Genomic DNA, 25,423 nt, shown 5'->3' on the forward strand with positions numbered 1-25,423 from the left:
GAGATTGTGGTGAGGATTTAGATTAAGAACTCTAATTATTATCATTAGTATTATCATCATTGTATGACCATCCATGATCAATGGGCGGTGGGGCTGTGTTCTCAGTTGAGGTCTCTTCTTTAGAGGCAGGAATGTAAATCCAGAGGGATTAGTGAGAACACACTGAGCTGTAAAACCTTCATTAACTCTCCAAGGGGTCTCTGCCTCAGTGCGTAAAGTTGGGACGGAGCTCCGGGCGCGCCGCGCGCAGCAGCAGCACTTTCTATCCTACGGGCTTCATGCGCGTCACCTCTGCGAAATCCTCCACGAGCTTTTGCTAATGTTTCGATGCCACTTCTCGCAGTAATCTCTCTCCTGACAGATGACACCAGTGGCGTTCGGTTGATGTGAATGCGTTTTCCTCGCACAGATCATCTCTCTCGGTGCGCAGAGGGGACATGGGTCAGCTTTATGGTGCGACTCTTTTACCATTTGGCGCTATCTGTGTGGTTTTCCTGTGGGAATCTGGTGCCAGCTCTATCAGGACGACGCTTGCAGTGGACACGTCGAGGTGAGTGTCACGGACCACAGCACCAATATAAAGATTAAAAAAAAGCTGTAAACGCATGTTTATCTTGTCAATGAGAGACGAACGTTTGAGAAGCAACTGTGTCTTCTTCTTTTTAAACTTGATCCACAACATCTGTAACTACACTTCATTTTAAGATGCACGCGACAGTAACCGCATCCACTTCACCCACATTATAACGTCTTAGTTAAAGTCAAATTAAGGACTATCTGATTAGATTAGCGCACCGTGCCAAAACCACACTAACGTTGAGTCTGCGTTTAATAGGTTGCCGCTTCTTTACGACACTGGTGTGCGCGCACGCTGTCAAAGAGGAGACCGCTGGATGAACTTGGAGCGCGTCTAATCTAATGTGATTTTCAAGGAAATGCAAACGGCAACCGAGAAACTCCAAATGGTTACGATCGGTCGCGGTACAAAGAGCCAAATGTTCCTTATGCTCAGACAAAACATGACAGATGTTATCAACGTGTCCGGAGAGAGGAGGAGGTGAGGAGGAGGAGAGGATGAGAGAGAATTCACATGCACCGTCGCACATTTGGAGGAAAAACCAACAAGCAAACCGCAGATCGTAAACCAGCAGTAGCGTGTTATTATTCTTATTCCTATAATTATTATTTTCAGCTTGTCCTCTGAACACCCACTGATGCCCCCACTTAAAGGACCAGTGTGTAACATTTATGAGGGATATTTTGGCAGAAGTCGAATGTACTAACCATAACTGTGTTTGTATTTGTGTTTAATCACTTTTAAATAAAAACTCTTTGGTTTTCATAGCCTTGGAATAAACCATGTATTTGTACTTTAGGTGAGGGCCTTGTTTTATGGAGGCAGCCATTTGTTACAGCAGCCTGAACAGACAAATTGGTCAGAGCTTGTGTTTTGTATCTTGAAATGGAAGCGTATTCTTCCTTGTATTTGAAGGCCACCGTAGTATCACAGTTAGTTTGGATAGTAAGATATATATTGCTATAAGAATAGCAAGATTGACAGTTCGTATGCGTGTGTGAGATTTGCATGTGCCCTGGGTTTTCTCTGTTTCCTCCCTCCATGCAGAGTAGAGCTGCAACTAACGATTCTTTTCGTAATTGATTAATCTGTCGATTATTTTCTCCATTAATCGATTAATCGTTTGGTCCATAAAATATCAGAACATGTTAAAAAATTGGAAATGACGATGTTCTTGAATGTCTCGTTTTGTCCACAAACCAAAATGATTCAGTTTTAATGATTTCTTTGTTATGTGGAGCAAAGAAACAGAAACAAACAAACAGAAATCTTGTTTTAATAATGAAAAAAGCTTCAAACCGATTAATCGTTTATCAAAATAGTTGACGATTAATTTAGTTGTTTCAGCTCTAATGCAGAGGTTAATTGGTCACTCTAAATTGACCATAGGTGTCAATGTGAGAGTGAATGTTTGTCACTTCAAAGTATTGTTTTTGGTGGCTTTGTGTGTCTGTCTGTTTGTTTGTGTTTCCACACTTGCTCTTGCCACTATGACCAACAGAGGGCGCCAGAGGCTTGTTGAATGAATGGGGTGAAGTCTGCCATCTCTGCTTGCCTCCTTCTATGCGTTTGCCCTGTCCAGGATTTCCACTGACTTTCACCCCATGTCAGCTCGGATCGGCTCCGGCACCGGCCGGTGACCCTCTTGTGGAGGATAAAGCAGTAGATGATGAGTGAATGAATAAACCTGGTTGGTCATATGGATAGAAACAACTAAACAAGTTCAGACAGCCACACATGGTATCAAGTAAACGGCACAATAGACAATATAAACAAGTACACACAAGGCCTATTATTCAGTGCAGCTACTGCTGCTGGGATAAAGCTCCTCAGAGCTCTGTATCTGTGCCGAGTGCACAATTGGTTGAAATGGTGGTTGAGTGGGTGTGTAATGTGCTCAACTGTTGTGGTTGCGATGCATGTTACGGCCTTATTGTTCACTTCTGTGAGTTTGGCTTTGGGGAGACCTATTAGTGTGGATGTGTGAGAGTTTGGCTCAGATAATGTTGTAGAAACAAGAGAAACGGTAGAATTGTAAGATAAATAGTGACGATGTTGATGTATTTTCTTTAAAAGGTCCAGTGGGTAGAATTTTTGACATCTGATGGTAAGACTGGAGGTCGCAACAAACAGACGAGTCCAGAAAGTTTTCTTCTTCTCTGGTTTTGTGTGTTATAGAATATCAGTGCAAGATGGTGTAATTTACATGTAAAAGTCTGATATTTCAGTTGCAGTAAGTTTTTATGTGACTGAGAAAAGTTTTCATGCTTGAAGGATATGGAAAAATTGGTGATAAAAGGTTAAAGAGAGTGAACACATTGGAAACCGTTCAGAGCCGGCTCAAGACATAAGCGAACTAAGCGGCTGCTTGGGGCCTCACATCACCAGAGGGCCCCAATAGTGTGTGGAGGTATTTTTTTATTATTATTATTATTATTATTTATTTTATTTTTTTAAATACATTTTTTTTTAAATGTATGCATCGTTAGATATATTTCCATATCTAGATAGTGTTTGGTTTCATTTTGAAGTTGGTAATTTAGAGCACATTTGCTCTAATTGTCAGGAACCAGCTTCTCTGATGTGGTGGGAGGGGGCCCCCCAAATCAAATTCAGCTTGGGGCCCCATAAAGGCTTGAGCCAGCAGTTAAAAGAGGATGTTTAGAACCCCCATATTCCATTCTGCCTTTGCATTTCGCTGTACTGTAAATATTTCACAAATGGCAGTAAGAGTGGGCGAAAGCAAGGGTTGTGTTCACTACTGAGGAAACCACAACATGTGTCCGGTTAACGCCAAAAAGCAAATATTCCTACTTCAATAAATGGAAGCAGAAACAAAATGCGGATACTGCATACATCAACACTGACTCACAATCTTTAAGCAATTAAGTTACACCTTCGTATCCCTCACCTTTCAATCTTCACTTTACCACAGTGGACATACATGCACAGAAATAAGTATTTTTGGGCAATGTATTTTAATGGAAACCTTTCAAATGACCCTGGAATCAATTGGATTCAACTACATATCATGTATAATATATGTCGTTAAGCATAATATGCTTATTTATTATTCACTATACAAATACAATACTGTATAATGCAGTGTGACTAATAATTTAAGTCAAACTACTTTTGGCACACTAACATTTCAAGCAAAACTGTTTAAAACTATTAATGGTGGTGTTGGGACTTTGTCTTTTTCTTTCAGCCAAACTTATATATTATATTTGACATGGTAGTGAGTGTTGATCATTTCCATATTATTTCCATGTGTCTTTCTTTTCTCAGAGCTGAGTGTCCAGAGAATAAGATCCTGACCGTGGAGTATCCCTGTGTCAGAGCAGGAGGCAAGAACAGCACTTGTTTCAGGTAAGACAACATCTTCTTGTATGTGAAGAAAAAATAAATAAAGAAAGAAAGAAACCTGAGCCACTGAGTGAAACAGAAATGAGTCACTGCACGCCACATAATATTATTTATGTCTTGGTATTTACTGTAGCTGACGGTCTTTCCCAGAATAGTGCGAAGTACAAAGATGCGCTGAAAGGACAAACGGCTACTGATGACTGTTGGGAGACCTGACCGGAAACGTTGTGGGCTTTTTGGGTTTCTCTAACCATTAAACCGACTGACCATGTCGTTTCCAGGATTCCACAAACTGAAATTTCCACTAGAGAGTATATATATACTTTCCTGAGCCTCATCACTCCTATAAGGAAGATGCCGTTGGTCATAATGTGTCACTTCACAGCAGCCACACTTCCTGTCTCTATTTAATAAAGAAATCATCACCCAATCTTTTATTCTAACCTCACTTTGTAGTTTGCTGTCCCTGTTGTGGACATGGTTGTTATTACTTTCCTCGTTCTACAGTTTCCAGCTGAATCCCACCAGCCTGGCTCTGTGACAGCAAAGCAGAGCTTGAACTTGAACTTTCTCAGCTTGGGTCTGGAGCTGAAACGTTAAGGGAAGACATGATCCCCTCCCAGGGAGTCGGAGTCGGGCCTGAACCTAAAAAGAAGTCGTCTGACAGGAGTGGATGTGATCAGTTATTTTGAGGATCCATCTTGAGGAAGACCAGGACAGGAGACTGTTTATAATGATTACCAGCAAATGTGTTTTAGCTACAGTCAAAAGGGAAAGAGGAGTGCAATTTAAACAGGGTCAGATACACAGTACAAGGCAGTGTAAGAGGAGAACATAGGGCCAGGATTTGAAAGGTATGACATATTACCTGGAAAAACAGTTTCCTTTCTTGCTGTTCTTTTTAAACATAGGTATAATTTACGACCGTGCACTTCAATATCATATCATGGAGCGTTGAGGTTCACATAAGTTAAAGGGATTCCGTGAATTGAATACAGACGCTGAGGCAGAATGTAAGACTGAGCCACAACAGGAGTAAATCAATGTAAATTTGTCATTTCTGACATTTACATAACCTCACTCTTAAGCCAAACTTTGGCTCAGATTTTGGTTGGAGATGTAAGAAGATCCTTTAATAAATGAGCCACCAGGTCTGGTGTGAGGCCAGAACATCTGATCCGTTTACTGTCAAGGTCAGACGGGAACTGGCTCTGCGTCTCGTTTAATTTCTGGCTTCGTGATAGATGTGCGCTTAAGAAGGTGGATTAGACGAGGGCGTGTTTTCCTTCCCAAGTTTCACAGAGTGGTCGAGCACAGACGTAGAGACATTTAGACTTCGGTAATTACCAGCAGGGACAAACGGACTGATCCGTCATGTCAGTCTGAATCTGAACAGAGTGATATTTGTTGTCCAGATCGAGCTGATGAAGGAGGCTGTTGTCGATTTTCATTCGCTTGGACACAAAAGTTTAAGTTGTAGGTTCACAACAAGCTTGACCGAGTTATCTGGATGTAACGTGATAACGTCCATATTGTTCTTCTTAGATTACACACACCATCTGTCATGTGCACACTGAAACGATATTTCAGGCTTTGAATCCATCACAGGGCCACCCTGTTCATGCTAACCACTTCACCACCACCACAGTGTTGTAGGCTGAGCCTGTTTGTTGATGCGACGTGTTCCAGACTGTCATAAATCTGTCCACTGTGTTCATCAGGGAGGGAAGTTACCCAGGTTACAAGAAGGGAAAAAAAATCAAACTAACCAACAAGTCGGGTATCTGAAAACAGAGGATGTCTCAGTTATGGATTAATTCTCATAATCCCGACAGAATTCTATTGAGACATACCTCCATATATTCTCTCTATCTCTCTGCTACATCTTTTCTGACTTTGATAATATCGGCCAGCGACTGTGTACAAGTGAGCAAGTGAGAGTCAGGCCTGGTGCGTGACTGCAGAGTGAGTCCATTATTACTGTTCATTTAAAGGTGGATGTCAAAATAACTCTCAGGGCCAAATGGAAATATCCAGGGCTCCTGCATGGAGTGTAACCATCCTAGTTTTTATACTCAAATGTAGTTTGAAAGTGTTGCACATGCATACCGTCTGCTCGTTTTTGTTTATATTATTATTCTTCCTCTGTTGGGTCTTTGTGAACAGAATGGATGTAACACAATTCATCTGAAATTGGGCTCAGTCGAGCGAAACTCTCAAACCTGACTGAGGGACAGCTGGAGGCCCAGGTTTTGTGAGAAGTAGAATTTTGTGGGTGCTTCTTTGTGTTTTTAGTCATACCCCAACCTGTTTGTAGGTGTATTTGATGTTGCTGTTGTCTGTCTTGACATAAAATGAATTACTTCCTGCAAGTGTCCCTGAGGCGACACGATATCAAAACACTGCTTTACCGAGAAACAAAGAAAGAGTTGTTTGGAGCTGATTTACTTAGCATTGTCTGTTTGACAATGGTTTGAATGTGTTTATGTTTGAAAGTTATGCACCACGGTTTTAAAAGCACAATAAAGACATTTAAAGCATGTGGAACTAGATAAGATGACCTCAGATAAAATAGTGTGGCGATGGATCTTTTGGGTTTTGAATGAGTATCAGCTGAAAGTCCACTGCAGTGATTCATTGTATTGGAGATAATGGCATGAAATCCAATTTGCCAGGTCTTGCACTTTCATGACTTTTGAGATATCTTAAAACCTAGGTCAGAATCCATTAATATGTCAACTTTTGAATACGTTTTTCTTTTAAGCCCAGAATCTTGTGAAAGAGGTCTTTTATAGTGAGTCTGCACCTGATGGATGGATACATTACTAAGTAACTCTATCTTGTACACCACTGGCTCAAGCTTAGAGTAAACTGCCTTCAATCCAAAGACGTGGAGAAAATGAGAGCTTCAAAACCGATACAGTTAGTGACGCAGTCCTCAATAAATAACATTCAGAGAGGGCTACCTAGTCAGACAGGTTAACAACTGCACTTTAGATCAGATAAATATGCTCTTCGTATTTATTGCACATATGATCTTTAGATTTTGCTTTCGGGAGGAGATTTACATGCACAGTTTAATCGAGCTAAGGCCGTAGTCCAAGTTTACCTGCGGAGGAGAAAATGGATGTATTGGCCGTGCACATCTGCCTCTGAATGTGGCGCTGTATCCATCTACAAGTGATTGCATATTGAATCCGTTTCCTGTTGACCTTTACGTCACAGAAAAACAAACGGAGAACGATGAGATGGATCGTGCTGTTCGTACGTTTCGTACCTGCTGTACATGTTAATCGTGATTTTAGTTAGATGGAGCATGGCTCATGTGGTTGCTTGTTGTTCAAAGAAAGACCCCACCATCGAATGATTTACGGAAACACTACTGCAGTTTATATGTTGGTCTCCTTCTACTTCCGTGTCAAAGTCAGGGGAGGACATTTTGGTGCATGTGCAGAACATTAAGTCCGACCCCAGTCTGACTAAGCGTAAATGCAGGAGTAATCAGACTATGATAATCACATTACCCCTGTATGTTAGTCCAACAACGATTAGCTTGATTTTAGTCAGACCAACTTGTTTACATGACATTAAGAAAACCAAATTATTGCCTTAGTCTAAGTCGGACTTTTAACAGATCTTAGTGGCTTTCAAAACATTGAACCACATTATGGTGCTTAACTGTGTGAGATTTATTTAAATAATTAAGTTGTCAGGTGTTTTAAACCTGTTGCCGATAGACTCTTTACACTTTATACTTTTTTTTAATGTGTTTCACTACTTTACTTTTTCTGCTAATCTTTGCTGTGCCTGTGATGTCTCAGAATGCTAATCTTGCCTAAACTGTGAATATGATACCGCTCGACCGACTCGTGAGGTTTTGGGGTGTTGTGTGGTGGAACCCTCTTTGATCTTGCCATGTAAACAAAGTCTGACGAAGCCTCAGGCCTCCTCCTCTTCTCTGCTGTGGCTTTCACACAGAGGAACGGTGAATCAGCTGAATTACCACAATGCTATTGTTTTTGCTTATTTCATGTCCTTGTTCTTGTCCTTGCTGGAGGTCAGGTTTCAGTCCGTGGTTTGTATCCAGTATCTGTGATGTGAGTGTATATGAGCTTGCATGTTTATGTATGAGTCTGTATTCTCTGTGTTGGCAGTAACAGCAGTTCAATTTCATCTTTCCGAGCCCTAAACACTCTCAGCTGTGGAGTATGACTCTAAAAAAGGACCTGCGGGGCTCCTCTAAAATATAAACCCTCCTTTCTCTTGACTGGCATGTTGGTTTGTGCCTATAATCATACTTCCTGGTTTAGCACTTTTTTCTTGAGTGTGTATTTTTAGTGCATTTAAAAAGTCATGTTATAGTTGTATAAATGCAATCAGTTTAAAAGCAGGGAGAGGTGAGCAGACCGTGCCAATGGATCAGTTTGTTGCTTTTGCGGTGGTGGAAGGTTCTCATTTAGACCCGTCAATGGAGTTGTGGATATGAACGATCTTTATTACAACGAAGATGCCTCAAGCCAACACACTATTTATTTACATGTATACCCTTCAGATGGTGTCATGACAACCGCAAATTTAGTCCACATCATTCCAGGAATCATTCACACTGCTATAGTTCCAAGGCTCTCCTTAATCCTTGAGACTCCCATCTCTGCCAAACTCTGTTGTCCTGTCCAGCAGCTTGGCGTGTAGCCTTCAACAAGTTCATGAAATGATCAAATAAAGACACAGCGCACTGTGCAATGCAGTAGATTTGCAGATATGTAATGAATAAAATGTGGTACATAAATTAGTATATGACAAACTGTGGATTGCACACCAGGTTGTGTGTCGGTAGCTACTCTAAAGAGATGCGTGTGTATACCAGAATTGCTAATTTAGTCCCTTGTTGTCATGTCATTTACTGGTTCTTTTTCTCCTTGGGTTGGATTATTGTGTTATGCCAAATAACAATTGCTTCTAAAGTGCCAGAAACATTGTCATGACATTCCCTACATGCAGTCCATACTGGGATGTGGCGAGATTACACAATATGTTGTTTAATCACATGGTTCATGCAATCTTTCAGCATCAAAATTAGACCTGCAACTAACGATTATTTTCGTAATCGATTAATCTGTCGATTATTTTCTCGCTTCAGTTGCGAAAAATACCAGAATATTTTCAAATATAATTTGTATTTTAAATATAACAAATTGTGGACCCATTTTAGTAGACGCTTACATTAATATAATTCACCTAAGTATAGCCAAATCCAATTGAAAACTCACTTCCATGCAGTAGATCATAATATCACACTACAGTGACCTCAGACTGTTTCTCTAACATATGGGATGATGACGATGAAAGTCATGGAGAATTGGTTTTCCACCCTTGATGCTACGTTTATTACTTATCTGTTTTCTGTGCTGTGATCATTGTTCTGTATCTAGTTCTTCTGTTCCCATGATATCACGTCACAAAATGGCAGTGGACATATGCTAGTGATTATTGCTGCTATCTTGAGGCGGTGAACTTTTTTCATTGTGCCCAGTTGCACAGAAGATGTTTATTGTCAGAGAAGTTGAGATGATTGCTAAATGATTACCCCCATAAAATTGTAATTGATACCAAACAGAATAAATAGCACTACCATGCAAATATTCAGCTGCAGCATGGACTAAACCACTTACTCTGCAGCAGAACCCAATGACTATTCTGGTTTCTCACTTAATTCACAGTCGAGCTTGAATCAGGTTTGGATTCTAATGTCCTTAGAGTAAAAAAAATGACTCGACAAGAACAGAACTTTTTTCTGTATTAAGCCAAACCAAACTCCTCAGTGTTAGTCCCTCGATTCGAACCAGCGACCGTCTTGCTTTGGGGCAACAGTGCTAGCCACTACTCGCTGTGTGTTCCGGGCTTTACTTTTTATTATTTGAAATCCACATTATGCTCTGTAACACAAATGTCAAAACACTACTGAACTTCTGCACAAGATTGTAATGCAAGGCAGCAGCAGTAGGATGTTTGGTTTTCATGAGCAGTAACTTTGACGAGAGCGAGCCCAACGTAAAACATCTCAAACTTTAGAGCCTGTTAAACGCTGATCTACAGAAATGGAGGCTGGGGTGGATGCGGCAAAGCTTTGGCCGTGGCAGCGGTGTGAGGCAGCATTTGTGTGGCAAGAAACAAGTAAGGGAGGAGTGTTTTTTAAATTCCTCTGTGCAAGAGTGGCTGTGATTGGAGTGTGATTAATGAGGCGTATGACTGCTGTGTCCTGCGTGAGCTAACGCAAGGATTCGTTTAGTGAAAGCATACGGCTCTACAGCTACATGTGGCTAAATAAATACAGTTATGACAGAAGGCATTGTGTTTGTGTGATGTATTGGTCGCATTGGAGCCTGCAACTGTAACCTTTGTCAGACTCTTATCAGACTGAGAGATTATTTTTTGTCCTAGATAACTTATGTATTGATGGATATCTGGACATTCAACAAAATATCTGAAACGCTTTAAGATGTGTCGTAGTGCTGCTTTTATTGTAAAACAACTAAATGCTGCTTAAAATGAAATTGAGACACAGCCCATTAACTCGCATGTTAAAATGCCATCGCCAATAAAGCTACCGCTGAGCTCTGAAGCTCAATTTCATCTGCCGTCACTCAGTCACATGACACTGAGCTGAGTAACGATCATTAGTCATCGACATTTGCGTTTGTAGGACTTGCCCTGCTGTTGCAGTCCAGCCAAACGTGGCCTTTGCTTTTGTGAAAATTAGGAAACCGAGGACGGGGGCTCGCACGGTATGTCCAACTTCTTCCTTTCATCCTCCCAATTAATTTCTCTTTCTCACAAAGTCGCTGCCAGTAAAACAATACGTAGAATCTGCGGTTTACAGATGAAGACTTGAAGGGCTGTATTTAAAAGAAAAAACACGATGCTTAACATCAGTGTTTCTGGACTTTGCCAGCGAGAATATCTCAAAGCTGAGTCACACGCACACTTGGGTCATTTTGGCGGATTCTTTGCCTCTGAAGCATCTTTGCGGGGGGTCTCCGTTATCGTCACACAATCAGCCCCTTCCACATATTTGCGGTTTTATTTGTCTGTAAAACTTCCACACTTATTTTCAACCGCTGTCCGCCCACACAGAACGTATCACGAAACAACGATCTGATGAGTACAGACGCAGACAGGAGATGTAAGATCAAACCTAACCCAGAGATCACGGCTTTCGGCCAGTGCACTGGCTAAAAACACCAGTCTCCTCTCTTAACTGTTGAGATTTTAGAAATGTCCTCGCTAAATGTTGGTCTTCAGGATTTGCATGTCTTTTTAACTGATCTACAGTTCGACAGTGTTCGGTTTGATTCTTTTTGTTTCGGTCATCGTGCTCGTGACTCTTTCAGAATCCAGTACTCTGTCGACATCACACATAGTATCGGCTCAGCTTGTTTGGTACTAAAAAAAAGAATCGAAATGATATCAAAAGGAGGCACAATATTTGTTAAAGCCGAAATGTGTCAAATTATCATTTTGGATTCAGTATTGTCTTGATCTATACACGTTTTCGAATGGAAACGAGTAAAAAATCACCATTCCCTCGGATATTTCTAAATCGTTCAGCATTAATATTCTGATAGTAGTTACTAACGCTAATGGAGAAGCCAAAAAAAACGTGCTGCGTTGCGCCGTGCTAGAACTGGGTAGTGGAAAAGCGTATATGTACCCGGGGCCCCCCCCCTCCCCCTTTTTCTTCATGGCCTCAAGCATTTGCCTGCTATGACTGTCCTGTCAGTGCGCCTCTGGTGAGTGGCACAACACACCAGTCTGTCAACAGACATAAAGGCCTCTTCACACGTGGTACACACATGTATTGCATACAGAGCAGTTATAATGTATTGTATTTTCCATTCCATTTGTATTTCAGTATTTTCCTTGGCCAAAGTTCACATTGGATGAGCGGATTATCCTGATTTACAAACTTCAAATTAGCACTCAACTATTCTGAAATAGTTGTTTTGAGCCACAGCTGCACTGTCCACTCTGGTCAACAGCTATTTTTCACCTATATTGATCATGAGGACATTTCATATTGAATTAGTTTATTTAATTCTTGCTCCCAAAAGTAGACAATCTTGCTTTTAGACTCTTTTTTTTTTAAATTTACTGCCACCAGCAGGTCAGAGTTTTCACTCAACCAGAGAAAAACCGGATCATCCCCTGGAAGGACTGGCACAAATGTTTGTACAGACCTTCATGGTTCTCAGACCACAGAACATAATGAGGTTTACATATGTTGCTTGGAGAGGAATGTTTTAACAGAGATTGGGTACATTTTGCCAGGATATATCTGCACAGATTCATGTGAACCACAGGGATGACTTTTTTTTTTCGAGCTTTTTTTCCTCTCCTTTTCTTGACATTTCAATTTTTTTTTTTTACTCAATACTTTGGTCCATGGCCTAAAAATATGAATGATATTCCCTTCAGCTTTGTGTTTCTTGCTTTTTTGTTGTTGTTGTAATTTTTAAAAACAAAGTTTAGGTGGAAAAATGTCATGGGAGAGAAAATATGATTCGCTAAAAAAACATGATGTGGATCGATAACATGTCAAACTTTCTTTTATATTTAAAAACAATGAATCCAGGACTCTTTTTGAAGACCTTGTTGCTTTCAGTTTGTGAACATTGTTGTTGGCTTCACTCCGTTAAAATCATTGATGTTTGCAATTGTTAAACTGCAAATGTAATGATTTCAGATGGACCACGTTGTGGGGTCTTTGCTGTGTTGTGTAAGAGGTCTGCAGTTTTGGATTTGGTTTGTGTTTTATAGAGTCTGGAGATACACAGGTCTCCACACATCAGTCGTTCCTTCCAATCTTTTAAAAGCTGAATGTTTTCCTTATACGCACCATGACAGGTCATGTAATCAGATTCTGTCGTGGACGTGTCTGGACGTTGGATACCAGTGGTTTGAAGGTCACACCACAGTGTATTTTTAAAGAATAATTTCAACATCCTGCCAAACAAAAGTTCAGCATTTATTTTGTTCTGAAACAACAAAGTGAGAATTTTGAAAAGACCCTGTTAGGATTTATGGAAACTCTCAAAGCGATATATAGGCGTAGATTCTTTCATGCACTCCCAAGTACATTGCTCTGGCCCACCCGTCCAAACCAAACTTACCCCGTGTGTCACCCAGAAACATTCAAAGTGTTCATTACTGAGATCTGACTGAGACTGACTCAGATCCAGGCCTGGACTTCATCTCCACCTCCACTCCACAGCTTCCTGTGTTTGAGCCGCACTGAGCCTCCGTATTCTGCTCTGCAGAGACAGAAGCCAGGCCTCTACGTAGTAATCTGCATATTAATGCTGCGGTTTGAGGTCAGGTCGGGTGCCATAAACAACATGTTCCATACATGCTAAATGCTTTTGAAGGTGCACATAATTGCAGAGCGTTGACAGCTTTGTGCTATCCAGATAAGGTCAGTAAGGTCAGTGTTGAGAAATTGATCCCATCCTTGGTCACATCTGATCATTTCGAGGCAAAAGAAAAAACGAGTATGACAGCAAACGCTGACGCTTTGTGTCCCGTTTATTCCGCCTCTTGGGAAAGTGTTGCCCTGGGATGTTGGCAGGATGAGACCACAGGGGATCATCTGTGCTGTCATGGTCCCTCTGAGACATGAGGGAGTGTGGACTCTCAGCAGTTAAACCTCTAAAACAACACTCAGCTGGGAGACAGAGAGTCTGCCTACAAGGTGAACGACACCGTGGCTTCAGACATTAGCAGATGGGATGATTGAACACGTTAGTGACTGAACTAACAGCCGAATGACGATTGACTGACTATTGTGATTGATTAACTCACTGACAGCTCAGGATCCAAGCGTGCATTATGTGTACGTTTGTGAACTTTGCTCTTTGACACATTACATGTCAACAGATAAAGTATTGGTGTGTCCGAGTCTTAAGCTCCCTCATGTGCCCCGTTTCCTTCAGGATTTATGGGTTAGATCTCACCTCGAATCCGGACTTTCAAATAAACTCTACCTCCTCCTCGGCATCATGACATTACATACTGTATGGTGATGTAGGCCAACTAAAAATAATCCAGAAAATGACAAAACCATCTGAAGCTCAGGAAAAGAGTGATGAGAATTCCCAAGGCTAACGTGGCACATGCAGAGTATGCCAGATGATAAAAGCCAGAGACGTATCCCAGTAAATGAGGACCTGAGCTGTTTTACAGTGCTGATAGAAACACTATTCGTTACTCATCCGTGTATCACTCAATTACTCATTTATCATAACGAAAGTGTGAGCATAACAGTTATTTTAGGAAACAGAAAAGCTGAATCAACTCATTTTTTTAAGACTCATGCACTGAGGAAACAGCAGGAACAGTGCAGATGAAAGAATAATGTTCTCCTGATCCCAACGTAAAGTTCGCTGCCCAGTTTTTGGCTTGGCGCAGAAATATACTTTCAGCAGGTTCTTAACCACAAGATCTTCTAACACCTATGGTGTGATGCTTCCTTTATTCATACCATTTGACAAACACCTTCCTTTCTCAAGTGCACCAGGGAACTACTGTGGCCTTTGCATACCAGAGAGGATGCCATTGTTTTTTTGTTTGCGTGTAAATCTTCCACAGCCTCTGTGATCTAAGGCCACGAATACCAACATTAGCAACATAACTCGAAAAGTCACAGACGGATTTAGATGAAATTTTCAGGAAATGTTCGCAATGGGACCAGGAAAAAGTGATTAAAAATGTAGGCGTGATCCGTAGACGTTATCACTGGTTACAACACTCGCTGTCTGACCCAGGTGCGCCGGCACAGTGTATTTTGTAGGCACTGCGCTGCCTTGGCGGAGGTCTGCGCTCTCTGAGTGCTTTTCTAGTTTTTTAATAATAATAATCACTTAAACATACATGAGAGTAGTGTCAATTTCTGCCACTAAACCAAATTCTAAACCCCCCCAAAAAAGACAAAGGCGCATCTACTGTATATTCTAAGTGGGGAATCGGAAAAGGGTGTAGCTATAAAGCTTATTTACAACTACCTTTTCAAAAAGAAATAAACTAAGTTATACTATACTGTTTACTATCCTACTATATTTTAAATCACCTCTGAAACAACTCTTTATTATGGGCTATATTTGTAGAATTCAAATCTTGGTTTTATTGTGTTTGGTCCTATTTCATTAGTTTTATTCTATCTCTACATATAAAGTTTTTATCTGTACTGTTTGTTTGAAGACGGATCAAAAATTTCAATCGAAATAATTGCGGTGTCATAAAAGCATCGTCCTGTCATCTCTCGCTCGCATTTCCCTCTCTTACATTTTATCGGCTATGAGCACATGGAGATACAGAGTGGTCCAGCTTCTACAAAGTGCACATAAATCAACATCACTGTTGTACTCAGTGGTCCACTTGGTCAATGGTCCACTTAAACTATACTTTATATAAAAGACGTGGGGATAAACATGCACAGCGTGAAGAGCCTCGAGAAAGTGGCATGGAATAAAAAAAATAAGGCAAAGTAACAATAAAGAGGGTCGGTGGGTTTGGTGTCGGGGGGTGCTTTGGAAACGGAGGTATTTTATTTGATCCAAATGAAATAAAGCTGCACCCTGGCTGAGTGCTCCTCTCAGTGGGAGATTTGCTTGGAAAACCACGTGAAGGTCCATAAAAAGAACAAGAAGGGGAAATCAGAGAGGCTGCTGAGTTTTTCCTTCTTTTCTTTTGTAATTGGCTTCCTATTAAGATGAGTAGTACATGAGGCATAATGCTGCTGCTGACTGATTTCGTTGGAGAAGAACAGCAGCTCCACTCAGACAGGACACAGACATTCACTTTGCCCTGCTCACATCTATTATTGTTTTGACCATCATCTGTTTTATTTACCTCTCTTACTACTGTCACTTTCTCATTTTACACTTTTTCTTTTCATCTGTTTCAGAATAACTGGTGTTTTTTTTTTTTTTTAAGTGAAAATCAGTAATTTCACAGACAGAGGTTTGTGCAGCTATTCATTTTTGCACTCTGAAAAGGCTTATTAGGACAAACCTTTTTGTTTTGGTTTTCATGAGGATTACTGGTGCTGATGAGGTCAGTGTTTATGCCAGAACAGATCCTAAAGATGTAACACAAACAATTAAACACAAACAACTAATGGATATGTGAATATGTGATATGGATGTTTAGGAATACTATATACTATAGAATACTATACTATACTATAAAATATTACATTTATTTGTACAGCGCCAAATCACAACATACATTATCTGAAGGCACTGTACTCATAATATTATATTTTGCACAATGAGCAAACACTGAGGATCAGTTATTATATTACATCAAATTTTCAGAATTGCAGTGAGTGACATCCATTCATCTTCTACCATTTTATCCTCCACATGAGGGTCACAGGGGGCCCAGTCGGCCCTTGTTCTGACCCGGGTCACAAATCCGGGTCTTCTTGCTGCAAAGGGAATGCTAACCACTACACCTGTTTTGAATTGCGTAATATATATTTACTGGTCATGAGGTCACTTATTCGTGTGCCTCATGCACTTTTGTGGCAATGTCCAATCATTTTATTGGTGTTTTACTTCACATGACATCAGTAAATGTTGCGTTACTGCCTCCCTCTCTTTTTTTTTTTATTGAACAGTAAACTGAGCTCATCTTTACTTACGCTCCATCACTTCACTGCTGTATCGGAGTATGTCTGTGTACAATTACACACTTTGTTACTTTGAAATCTACAGGTAGAGCATGGCATTGTAGGAGGAAATACACTTACATTATGTGGATGTAAGGATATGAGAATATAAATATTTTCTATATTAATAGGGATTTTACACAAAGCATAGCATATCCTATTCATTCTAATAAGCTCCTAAACATCACACACTGGACCTTTAAGTCTCAAGGTCTTTCCTTCTTGGAAAATCTACTATTTGTACATCAAATTTGCTCTCAATATAATAAAACTATAATGTCAACGGTGAAATAGTTTCATGTCAAACAGCAGGAAACCTCTGAGTGAAGAACAGAAGGAGGCGATTTGACTTTGAAACAGGTAACGAGGACCAGGTGCCTCCATTACTGTGTGTGTGTGTGTGTGTGTGTGTGTGTGTGTGTGTGTGTTTGGACACATGTTTATGAGTAGTGTGTGGATTTGTTTGTGCATGTGTCCATGTATGTTTGGGTTGAGTATAACTTTGAGATGGTTTTTGTGTCTCTGGGTGCGTGTGTTATAAATGAATGTGTATTTTCACAATTAATCAAGGCCACGTTTTGTCCAGAAAATTATGAAAAACGGCGGGTCGTTATATTTCCGAAAAACCTCAAAATGACAACATCCAACAAACAAACCAAAACACTATATTTAGTTCTCAGAAGAAAACAATCAAGAAGATGAAATCAGAGAACTTGGATGTATTCTTTTTTAGAAAAAAATAAATTAGTCAATGACCAGTAATTCCCATAATGTGTGTTTAAAAAGCAAAGGTATACTTTGTAGATATCTGTTGTTAACATTTTAAACACGTGCATATACAGTATTATGCACACGTGTTTGTCTTGTGGTGATTATATTCCTTCTTTCTCCAGCCCCCTGTTAATCATCCAGGGAGGGCTTTGCTGAGTCACTGACAGCTCTGTCTGTCCTCATCATTAATGCAGTGGATCAAGTAATTCTTCACCCTCGGCTCATGAGTTCAGAGCACTAAAATGCCTGGTGAAATCTCCAAAAATCTCGCCACAGGGAAACGAATAGCAGACCCAGATTAAATGCAGCACATTTGGACCTGAATGCGATCTGCTTACAGACCGTTTTGCACTGCATCCAGAAGTCCACGGGGACGTCCGATTCAAACTATCACTCTCTTTTCTCCTGTAAGCGTTTTCGCTCTGTTTACTTTGGATGACAGTCAACAAACCCCCAGCTGTGGGAACAGTAACCTGTTCCTTTTTCTCACACTTGGAGCGGACACAAGATTCTTTCAGCAAAGCTATAGCGCTCTTCGTTTTGCTTCTTCATTACACTCATCACTGTCCCCGATTTCCCCCCTCAGGGAAGTATTTTGATTCCGATTCTATTTGCGAGAGAACGTTTTACGAGGCCTTTGAGTTACTCTTCCTGTGTTTAATGGGTGTTTAATTGTCTTTGTAGAGCTGTAGAACGGAGTCGGACCTCCCAAAGAATGCCAGCCATCATGTTCCATCTTTTTCTGATTAGTGTGCACCTGAACGGCCCTCGGGGCAAACACAACGGCCGTTTTACTGCTGCAGATTAGTGAGGGTTTTCTAGCCACTTTTATGGCTCCGTTACTGTTACCTTACCTGCACAAAACAAATCACTGGCCAATTGATAACAGATTTGGAACGACACCGTTGTTGCGCTGTTGTATGAAATTGACGAGCATTAGCGGAGAGATGGTTCTGTTTCGTGTAACGAAAATGTGAAATCTGAGATAAGAGGGAGTGGAATTGCTGGCAAGCTACGAGTGAAAACTGTTGCAAATGTCTCATCTCTAGGATTATTCTCCCTACAACACGCAACTATTTAGAAGATTTTGAAGACTTTCTTGGTCTCTCAGGTACAAAAAACTTACCATACACATCATTATGCACATCATGGTACATCATTCCCTCTTTCAAACACTTCAAGCACAGGTGTTTCAGTGCAGCTTATTATCGCCTTTCCCACACAGTAAATCAGATTATGAGCTCTGATGATGGATACCAAGTATTTGGGGAAACCTAGAGCCTGTGTAGCTGTTTCTTCTGGTGTCTTTTCTATTCGAACATTCTTTGCCATCTGGTATTGGACACCAGCTCTGCAAACTTCTGCAGACTCGGAGAGAGCGGAACACGTGTGTGTCTGTCACAGAAAGCTGCTCAGAGGGTCAGAGATGCCACATTCCTGCAGCGACACTGAGCCTGGACAGGTCACAGGGGCCACAGACCACTGAAAGAGATGCTGTCAGACACACACACGCACACACACACACACACACACCCACACACACACATACTCGCGTTACAAAGTCCTTTAAGTCTTCTTAAAACAAGTAAAAATGAAAACGGGCATCAGCAAACAAAGATATTACTTAACTGGGAGATTGTGTTGAAAACTCATGATTTATAAAGTGAAGTTGGTGCGATGCTGCATCATTCTTACTCATCAAGTTCGGTTGTAAATTTCTGCTGTGGTGTCTGAGGATTTGTGTATGTGACGTAATGATGGTCTTGCAGATCTAACTCATTTTTAATAACCTTTCCAGTGAGATGGTTTCACTTATTTTCTTTGGCATTCCTCTTATTGTGGGGCCTCGACTGGCTTTTAAAGAAATTCTTCAATATTTTGGAGCGGAGCCAGAGTCGGTATGTTTAACAACAGCTAGGATGAAGTTGTGGCATCACATGGTCGGTTATCGCCGTAAACATGTTGCTGTACATGTAACTGGAGACCAGCATAGCCATCCTGCTATAAAGCTAGAGGTAAAACTACACGCTTTTCAGTTTCCTTGACAAAATGTAACTGCACATTAAAACGAAAAAAACAATTCTTGTTTAATGGCTGTATCATAAAATATGATCCTGGGAAAATTAGAGCTAGTGATTTAAAGTTTGGATGTTTTAAAAGAGACATCAGGATGAGAGAATAGTTAAATAGAAATGATGGGAGGATGAAATGAGTATAGGGCAAGGTGAGGCATAACGTGGAGGAGGAGTGGAGGTCAGCTCACATTTGGTGGAAGTGGTTGAGACCTCATGTGCTCTTTGTCAAAGCTTTCTCTGTTTTCTCTGCGCTCTGATGTTTCCCCTGAGGCTTGGGTCCTGGAAGTGGGCAAGCAAATAAACAGAGAGGAGGTGCTCACACCTTTACATATGTATACTCACACGAGTTAAAGTGAACACACACACACACAATTACCTTAAAGTGTAGCTAAACATGCAGCTGTGCAACAACAGAGTTAACTTTTATGGGGGAAGTTGTTGTAGCAGGTCATTTTAAGTGGATTTTCTTTAACCTACTTTTTTTTTTTTTTTTTCAATTTAGGATAATAATTGGGACATTTATAAAGTTAGAACGTGTTGCTTGTCAAGCAAAAAAGTTAAACAATTTTCACTGGATATTTTTTAAAAAGCACCAGCAAAAACCCATAATTAAGAATATACTGTATGTGTAGATATATACACACACGTGTACATGGAAATATTTGGACCATGGCAAAGCTCCCAAAAAACGTGTTATACCACAGAATCACACTAATGTGCTTCACTATAATCTATCATCACATTGTCATAGACAACACGAGCAGCCAGTGATTTTAACTTCTTTCGTCTGTGAGCTTTAAAACAAATTACCGCTCAGTCGATGGCTACAAGATGCTATAATTGTAACACGTATGAGCCACATCGGTACGAAGCATCAATCAAAATGACAAGATGTTAACACACACACACACACACACACACACACACACACACACACACACACACACACACACGCACACACGCACACACGGTCCATCTCCTGTCCTGGTGTGTCAGTCGGCCGTTGACCTCCTCTGAGCTTCACTTCCTGTGTTCCTCCCCACCAGAGCCCCAAGAGGGAACACTCTAATATGACAACAACCTTCACGCCTGACCGTCCTCCTCTTCCTCCTGTCAGTGTCCTCCCTCATTTCTTACTTGTGGCATTTCCTCCCCCTCTTCGTCAACGTCATCCCACATTGCTGTGAGTAAAAAGCGAAAAAACGAGCTGGGATGCATTTCAAAAGTTAAATAAAGAATTCTAGAATATTATAGTTTGCTTTGATAAAGCAGGCTGACCGCTGCGTCATCGACTGGACTAAGGAGGTAGAGGGATTTACTAGGATTGTTATAATGAATTTCCTGTCGTGGCAACCTACTGTATTCCTGCTTGCAAATGTACAAATAAATCTCTGTAACACTGGATGTAAAACAGTACAGTTACAGTAAGCAAGGAGACCCCTAAAAGTACATAATCTTCAGAGTAAGGTGATCCAGGCCCATGCCTCTGCCTCTGGACCCTGTCTTGGTGTTTCCTCCGGTGCCTCTGTGCTGATTTTGGCAGCATTAGCAGCAGCAGACTGAGGTTGTATATGACAGTCTGGGTAAACCCCTCACTGAGCAGGTATGGCTGCTAGGTCAGACAAGTGACTGGTGGTAGAATGTTGGTGCAGCAGTGGAATGGGGTCAACACATGTGGCATGTGTTCCTATAGACGCTTTTGAATCGGACACATTTCAACGTAAGATCCCGAGTCAATATCAGGATCCTCCGAGGGAGACTCGTGTTTTATTTTGCTAATTTTTTGCCAATCAAAAATCCCCGTGCATTTTGATCATGTCAGCAGTGATGGACGTTTAATTTGGTGTTCGAGGTTTAACAAAGTCCTCGGTGGGATCTTATAGGCGCAGTGTAATGTCCAAGTCATTTCCACTTCTTTAATTACCGTCCAGTAGCTGTCAGAAACACCAGTCAGCAGTTACAAATGATATCCACACGGACAGCGTGTGTTTGCAAATGCCAAGCATGGCTGCCAACTCCTGTCCAAACCTTCTGCTGTCGGCGTGTTTTCATAATGCAGCGCGAATCAGCTGTGAAATGTACAAATTACTACATATATAAATAATAAGGTGGGCTTCCAAAATGAGAAAAAGCAATAGAGTTGGACAGTTGAGCCTAGCCTGGGTTCAATGCAGAACAGAAACTTTCAACATTATAATAACATACAGTAGATGTCGTGTATAACGTCTAATGGTAGATAGACCATTAAAGGCTCCATATGTAAGAATGTGGCCAAAAACAGTTACTACACTCAAATTCAAAATACTGAGGTCTTTTATTTTTCATTTTCTCCGCCATTGTAGCTCAGACGTAACTGGCAACCCATGTTTGCAGCTGAGACTCTACTGACTCTGCCATGATTGGTAGACGGCGGTAGGTGGCGCCACATGCCAAAACATGATTTGCGGTCTGCAAAAGATTTTTTTAATGCAAATATTTTGGCTGTACTGTTGTTGGTGAGTTCAGTTTGTTATATGAACATTATTCCTGAGTCTCTGTGACATATTAGGAGGATTTTATGGCCAGTTGCTTTAGGTTTATTACATAATGCACCTTTAAATTGTCTATCTACCATTTTTTACTCGGTGCTCCCTGGTTATATTGTGGATTATTAATAGTATTTTATTACAGAGAAGACGAGGGATCTGCACATCTACAACCCGCTAGGCTCAAACCTGCAGATTAGCAGTGACTGCTAACTTTTGCTAAATGTAAAATTTGAAATCAGAACCAAAATGGATCACTGATTAAGTTATCACCCATCTGTGCATGTCAGTCCTTCGATACTGATTGAAACAACATAAGCTTTTAAACATATTGAATCAACATCTGAATCTTCCTGACAGATAGTCCACTTCAGTCCAGTGGTGTAAACCAAACATGGCTGTTAAAGGCCTGAAAGATTCCTGGCCTCAGCAAATCTTAAGAGGACAGAAAAGTATTTCTCTTCATAAAAAATAAAGATGGACAGAATTTCATGGCCGGGGGGGTCAGCACTGAGGCCAACAACACATCAGCCTGAGGGGAAAAGAGACGGACAGAAATTAGCGAAGCAGCAGTGAGTACACAGTGAAACGAGAAACCGATACAGCGGCGTGAATGTGAACGGACATGTTTCAAACCGTGGGTTCGATGCAATGCAAGTAAAATGCACACGAAAAAAAAGGAAAGAGGAGGAGAGGGAGCTGACGAGCATCATGGACCGCTCTCACTTATAAACCCTGACTTACATTAAAAGTCTGTACCCAATTACTGGATGGTATCTCGGGCCTCACACAGTCTCCCACACAGGTGCTTAATGTACACATGTACTCTGCATGAACACAAACACAGATTGTCGCGGGTTTTGGAAGACGGATCCAGTCGTTAATGTTCCAGGGAGGTGGAAATGTTGGCGTATCCATAAAAGGAAAATATTAATAAGTACAATGGAAAGGTGTACTTATTCAGCTTTTAAAGGATGACGCTCAGATATCATGTGAACTGTCATTCCAACAGAGTAGAAAAATGGTAGAAACAGCTTATAAGAGGAGGCATGTGTGTGGCCTGATGAGGCAACCACAGCATTCCATGACATTCAAGGCTAAGAATCGAATATTGCTATAATTATCGATGGGACGCTGAAATGTATCAACAGCTACTGCTGCTCTCTATTCGTGCCTTACTGTCCGTCTTCTGTGGTGACCATAGACTGTGTAGAGAAATGGACTTAGCCTTCTGCTTTGACAAGTGAAGCCCAGGATGAAAGTAGCCACATTAGCCACCATGAGGTAACTCAACTGTACACAAAAAGTCTGTCTTAAAGTCTGTTTAAATGGAAAGCTGTTGGAAAATTAGCCTCAATCCCAAGGAATTAATGGTCTTCTTCAATATAAAATGATGTCTTCCAAATGTTTCTTAACAGGTGGTAACATGGATACATAAGCATATTCTTTCGCCAATGTGTAGAACTGAATGTCTAATCCAAATCTTTAACCTTAAAACCACGTTTTAACCCTAAAAAGCCCTTTGAAGTTGTAAAACCAGCCGCCTCACACGGACAAAAATGTCCTCACAAAGATCATCAAATAAAATTTGCCCTCACAGTCTAGTACAGATGTACACACACACACAGTCTGGTTTTCAGGACTTCAGAGAACATTGCATTGACTTACATTAATTTACTCTTAAATGTCTTCACCTTAAAACATAGTTATTTACATTATGGGGATTTGCTTTTTGTCTCCATAAGGAAGACAAGTTTACAGGTGTGTAAACAGATTGAGGTCCACGCAACAAAAGGATTACCTGGAACACACACACACATAGGTTTGCACAGCTATTCCTCTTAAGACACTGCACTGAACTCCAACCTAAATAAAGCCCTAACCCCAATCTTAACCATATCCAGGTAATGTCTAACTCTAATCTTAGTATTACCACAATTCAAATCTTAGCCTTAAACTTATATCAGGATATAAGGTGTTTGCCTCATCAGGACCAGAGTTTGGTCTCCATGAAGACTTCTGGTCCTGACAAAGTAAGTGTTTATGCCAGAGAAGGTCCCTAAAATGTAACACATTCAAGTACAAACACACTCACAGACTGTTCATTGTAGCCATCAAGTGTAATCCTCTGTGTTTTGGTGTCATGTTGACCGTGGAGCATGTTGCCTATCTGACTAACATATTTCCTCATCCCAAAACATAAACACACGGGTCGTCTCTCCCTTCACCCTCATCTGCTGCTTTTCCACTCCTGTCGTTCACTCACACACTCAGGGGAGATGCTGCTGCTGCTGCTGCTGATGCTGCTGCTGAGCCTCCTGCATTTCTGACTGACAGACGGTCTGTCAGTTTATGTGGATGTGTGGAGACAACATGGCTTTCACTGCCCGCTCTCCTTGTTCTGTCATTCAAATTCTCTTCCCCTGCTGCAGCAGTGCTCTGGGTCATAGCCACACTAGCATCTGGACTTTATAGAAATATCTCTATTTGACGGACTGCCATGAAATCCTCTACTCTATGAATGCTCAGGAGAATTGACTTACTATCATCTGATAATTGTTTTTAATGGGAGTCGTGATAAATTGTGATAAGGTTATAGCTTATAACTGTACGTGCTAATCGCTGTTGTGATAGCTGGTCGCTCATGAAAGTGGGGTGAAAAGACAAATTGGTTTTCCCGGAAGGCTTTTACGGTGCTGCACTCAGCTGGACACATGAAACAGAGAGACAGAGTTCCCTCACCTCCGCACACCAATTACAGCATCATGTGCACTTACCGTAGGTCAGAGCGACTGTTTGACACAGCACCCTCTACGCTGACATCAGAGAGGTGCGAGTAAGAAAGGTTTTACGAGGTGGCTAGACTCTGAGAGGCTGCTCTGGTAAAAGCGAAATGGCAAATTTGCTCTTGTTAAAGATACAGTATGTAACATGTTGCGTAACATGAGAACCTATGTATCCTTTAGTTATCATCATAACTCAGGTTTGTCTGTTGTGAGTTATTGTAAAAACATGATGGTTCTTGGTAGGAACATGGACAGCTCATCAGCAGTTCATACCATCAGGTAATTGTACCCTGAAAAAAACATTTAAGTTGAACTATTTTTGCTAAATCAAAATAAATGTAAACTACATTTTACACACTGGACCTTTAAATCAGCAGCACTATATAGATTAATACATTATTTTTAATATATATATATTACCTAACATTTACTGACACTACACCTGAATTCTGCGTGATCCCCTTTCTTTGAAATACTAAATTCCTCACCTGCACTGTAAACCCACATCTGCAATAAATGTAAATTGCTATCATGAAATCAATGTTTGTCCTTTTAAAGTACTTAATCCTGCTAAAGTGTAGTGAGATATTAAA

At 40.8% G+C, this 25,423-nt stretch overlaps 1 protein-coding gene across 1 annotated transcript in view; it reads left to right on the top strand.

Moving 5' to 3' along the window:
• Positions 1 to 434: 434 nt before the first annotated feature.
• LOC310936909 (collagen and calcium-binding EGF domain-containing protein 1-like) overlaps positions 435 to 25,423 on the top strand; it is a gene marked incomplete at its 3' end in the record, with an annotated part of 32,836 nt that continues 7,847 nt past the window's right edge. Inside the window, exons 1-2 of the mRNA XM_083901070.1 lie at positions 435 to 550; positions 3,869 to 3,949. Of these exons, the coding sequence (XP_083757196.1) occupies positions 438 to 550; positions 3,869 to 3,949 (194 nt within the window). The 5' untranslated portion in view covers positions 435 to 437. The remainder of the gene's footprint in view (positions 551 to 3,868; positions 3,950 to 25,423) is intronic.

This window comes from Microchirus variegatus (genome assembly GCF_963457635.1).
Source record: "Microchirus variegatus genome assembly, chromosome: 14".
NCBI lineage: Eukaryota > Metazoa > Chordata > Actinopteri > Pleuronectiformes > Soleidae > Microchirus > Microchirus variegatus.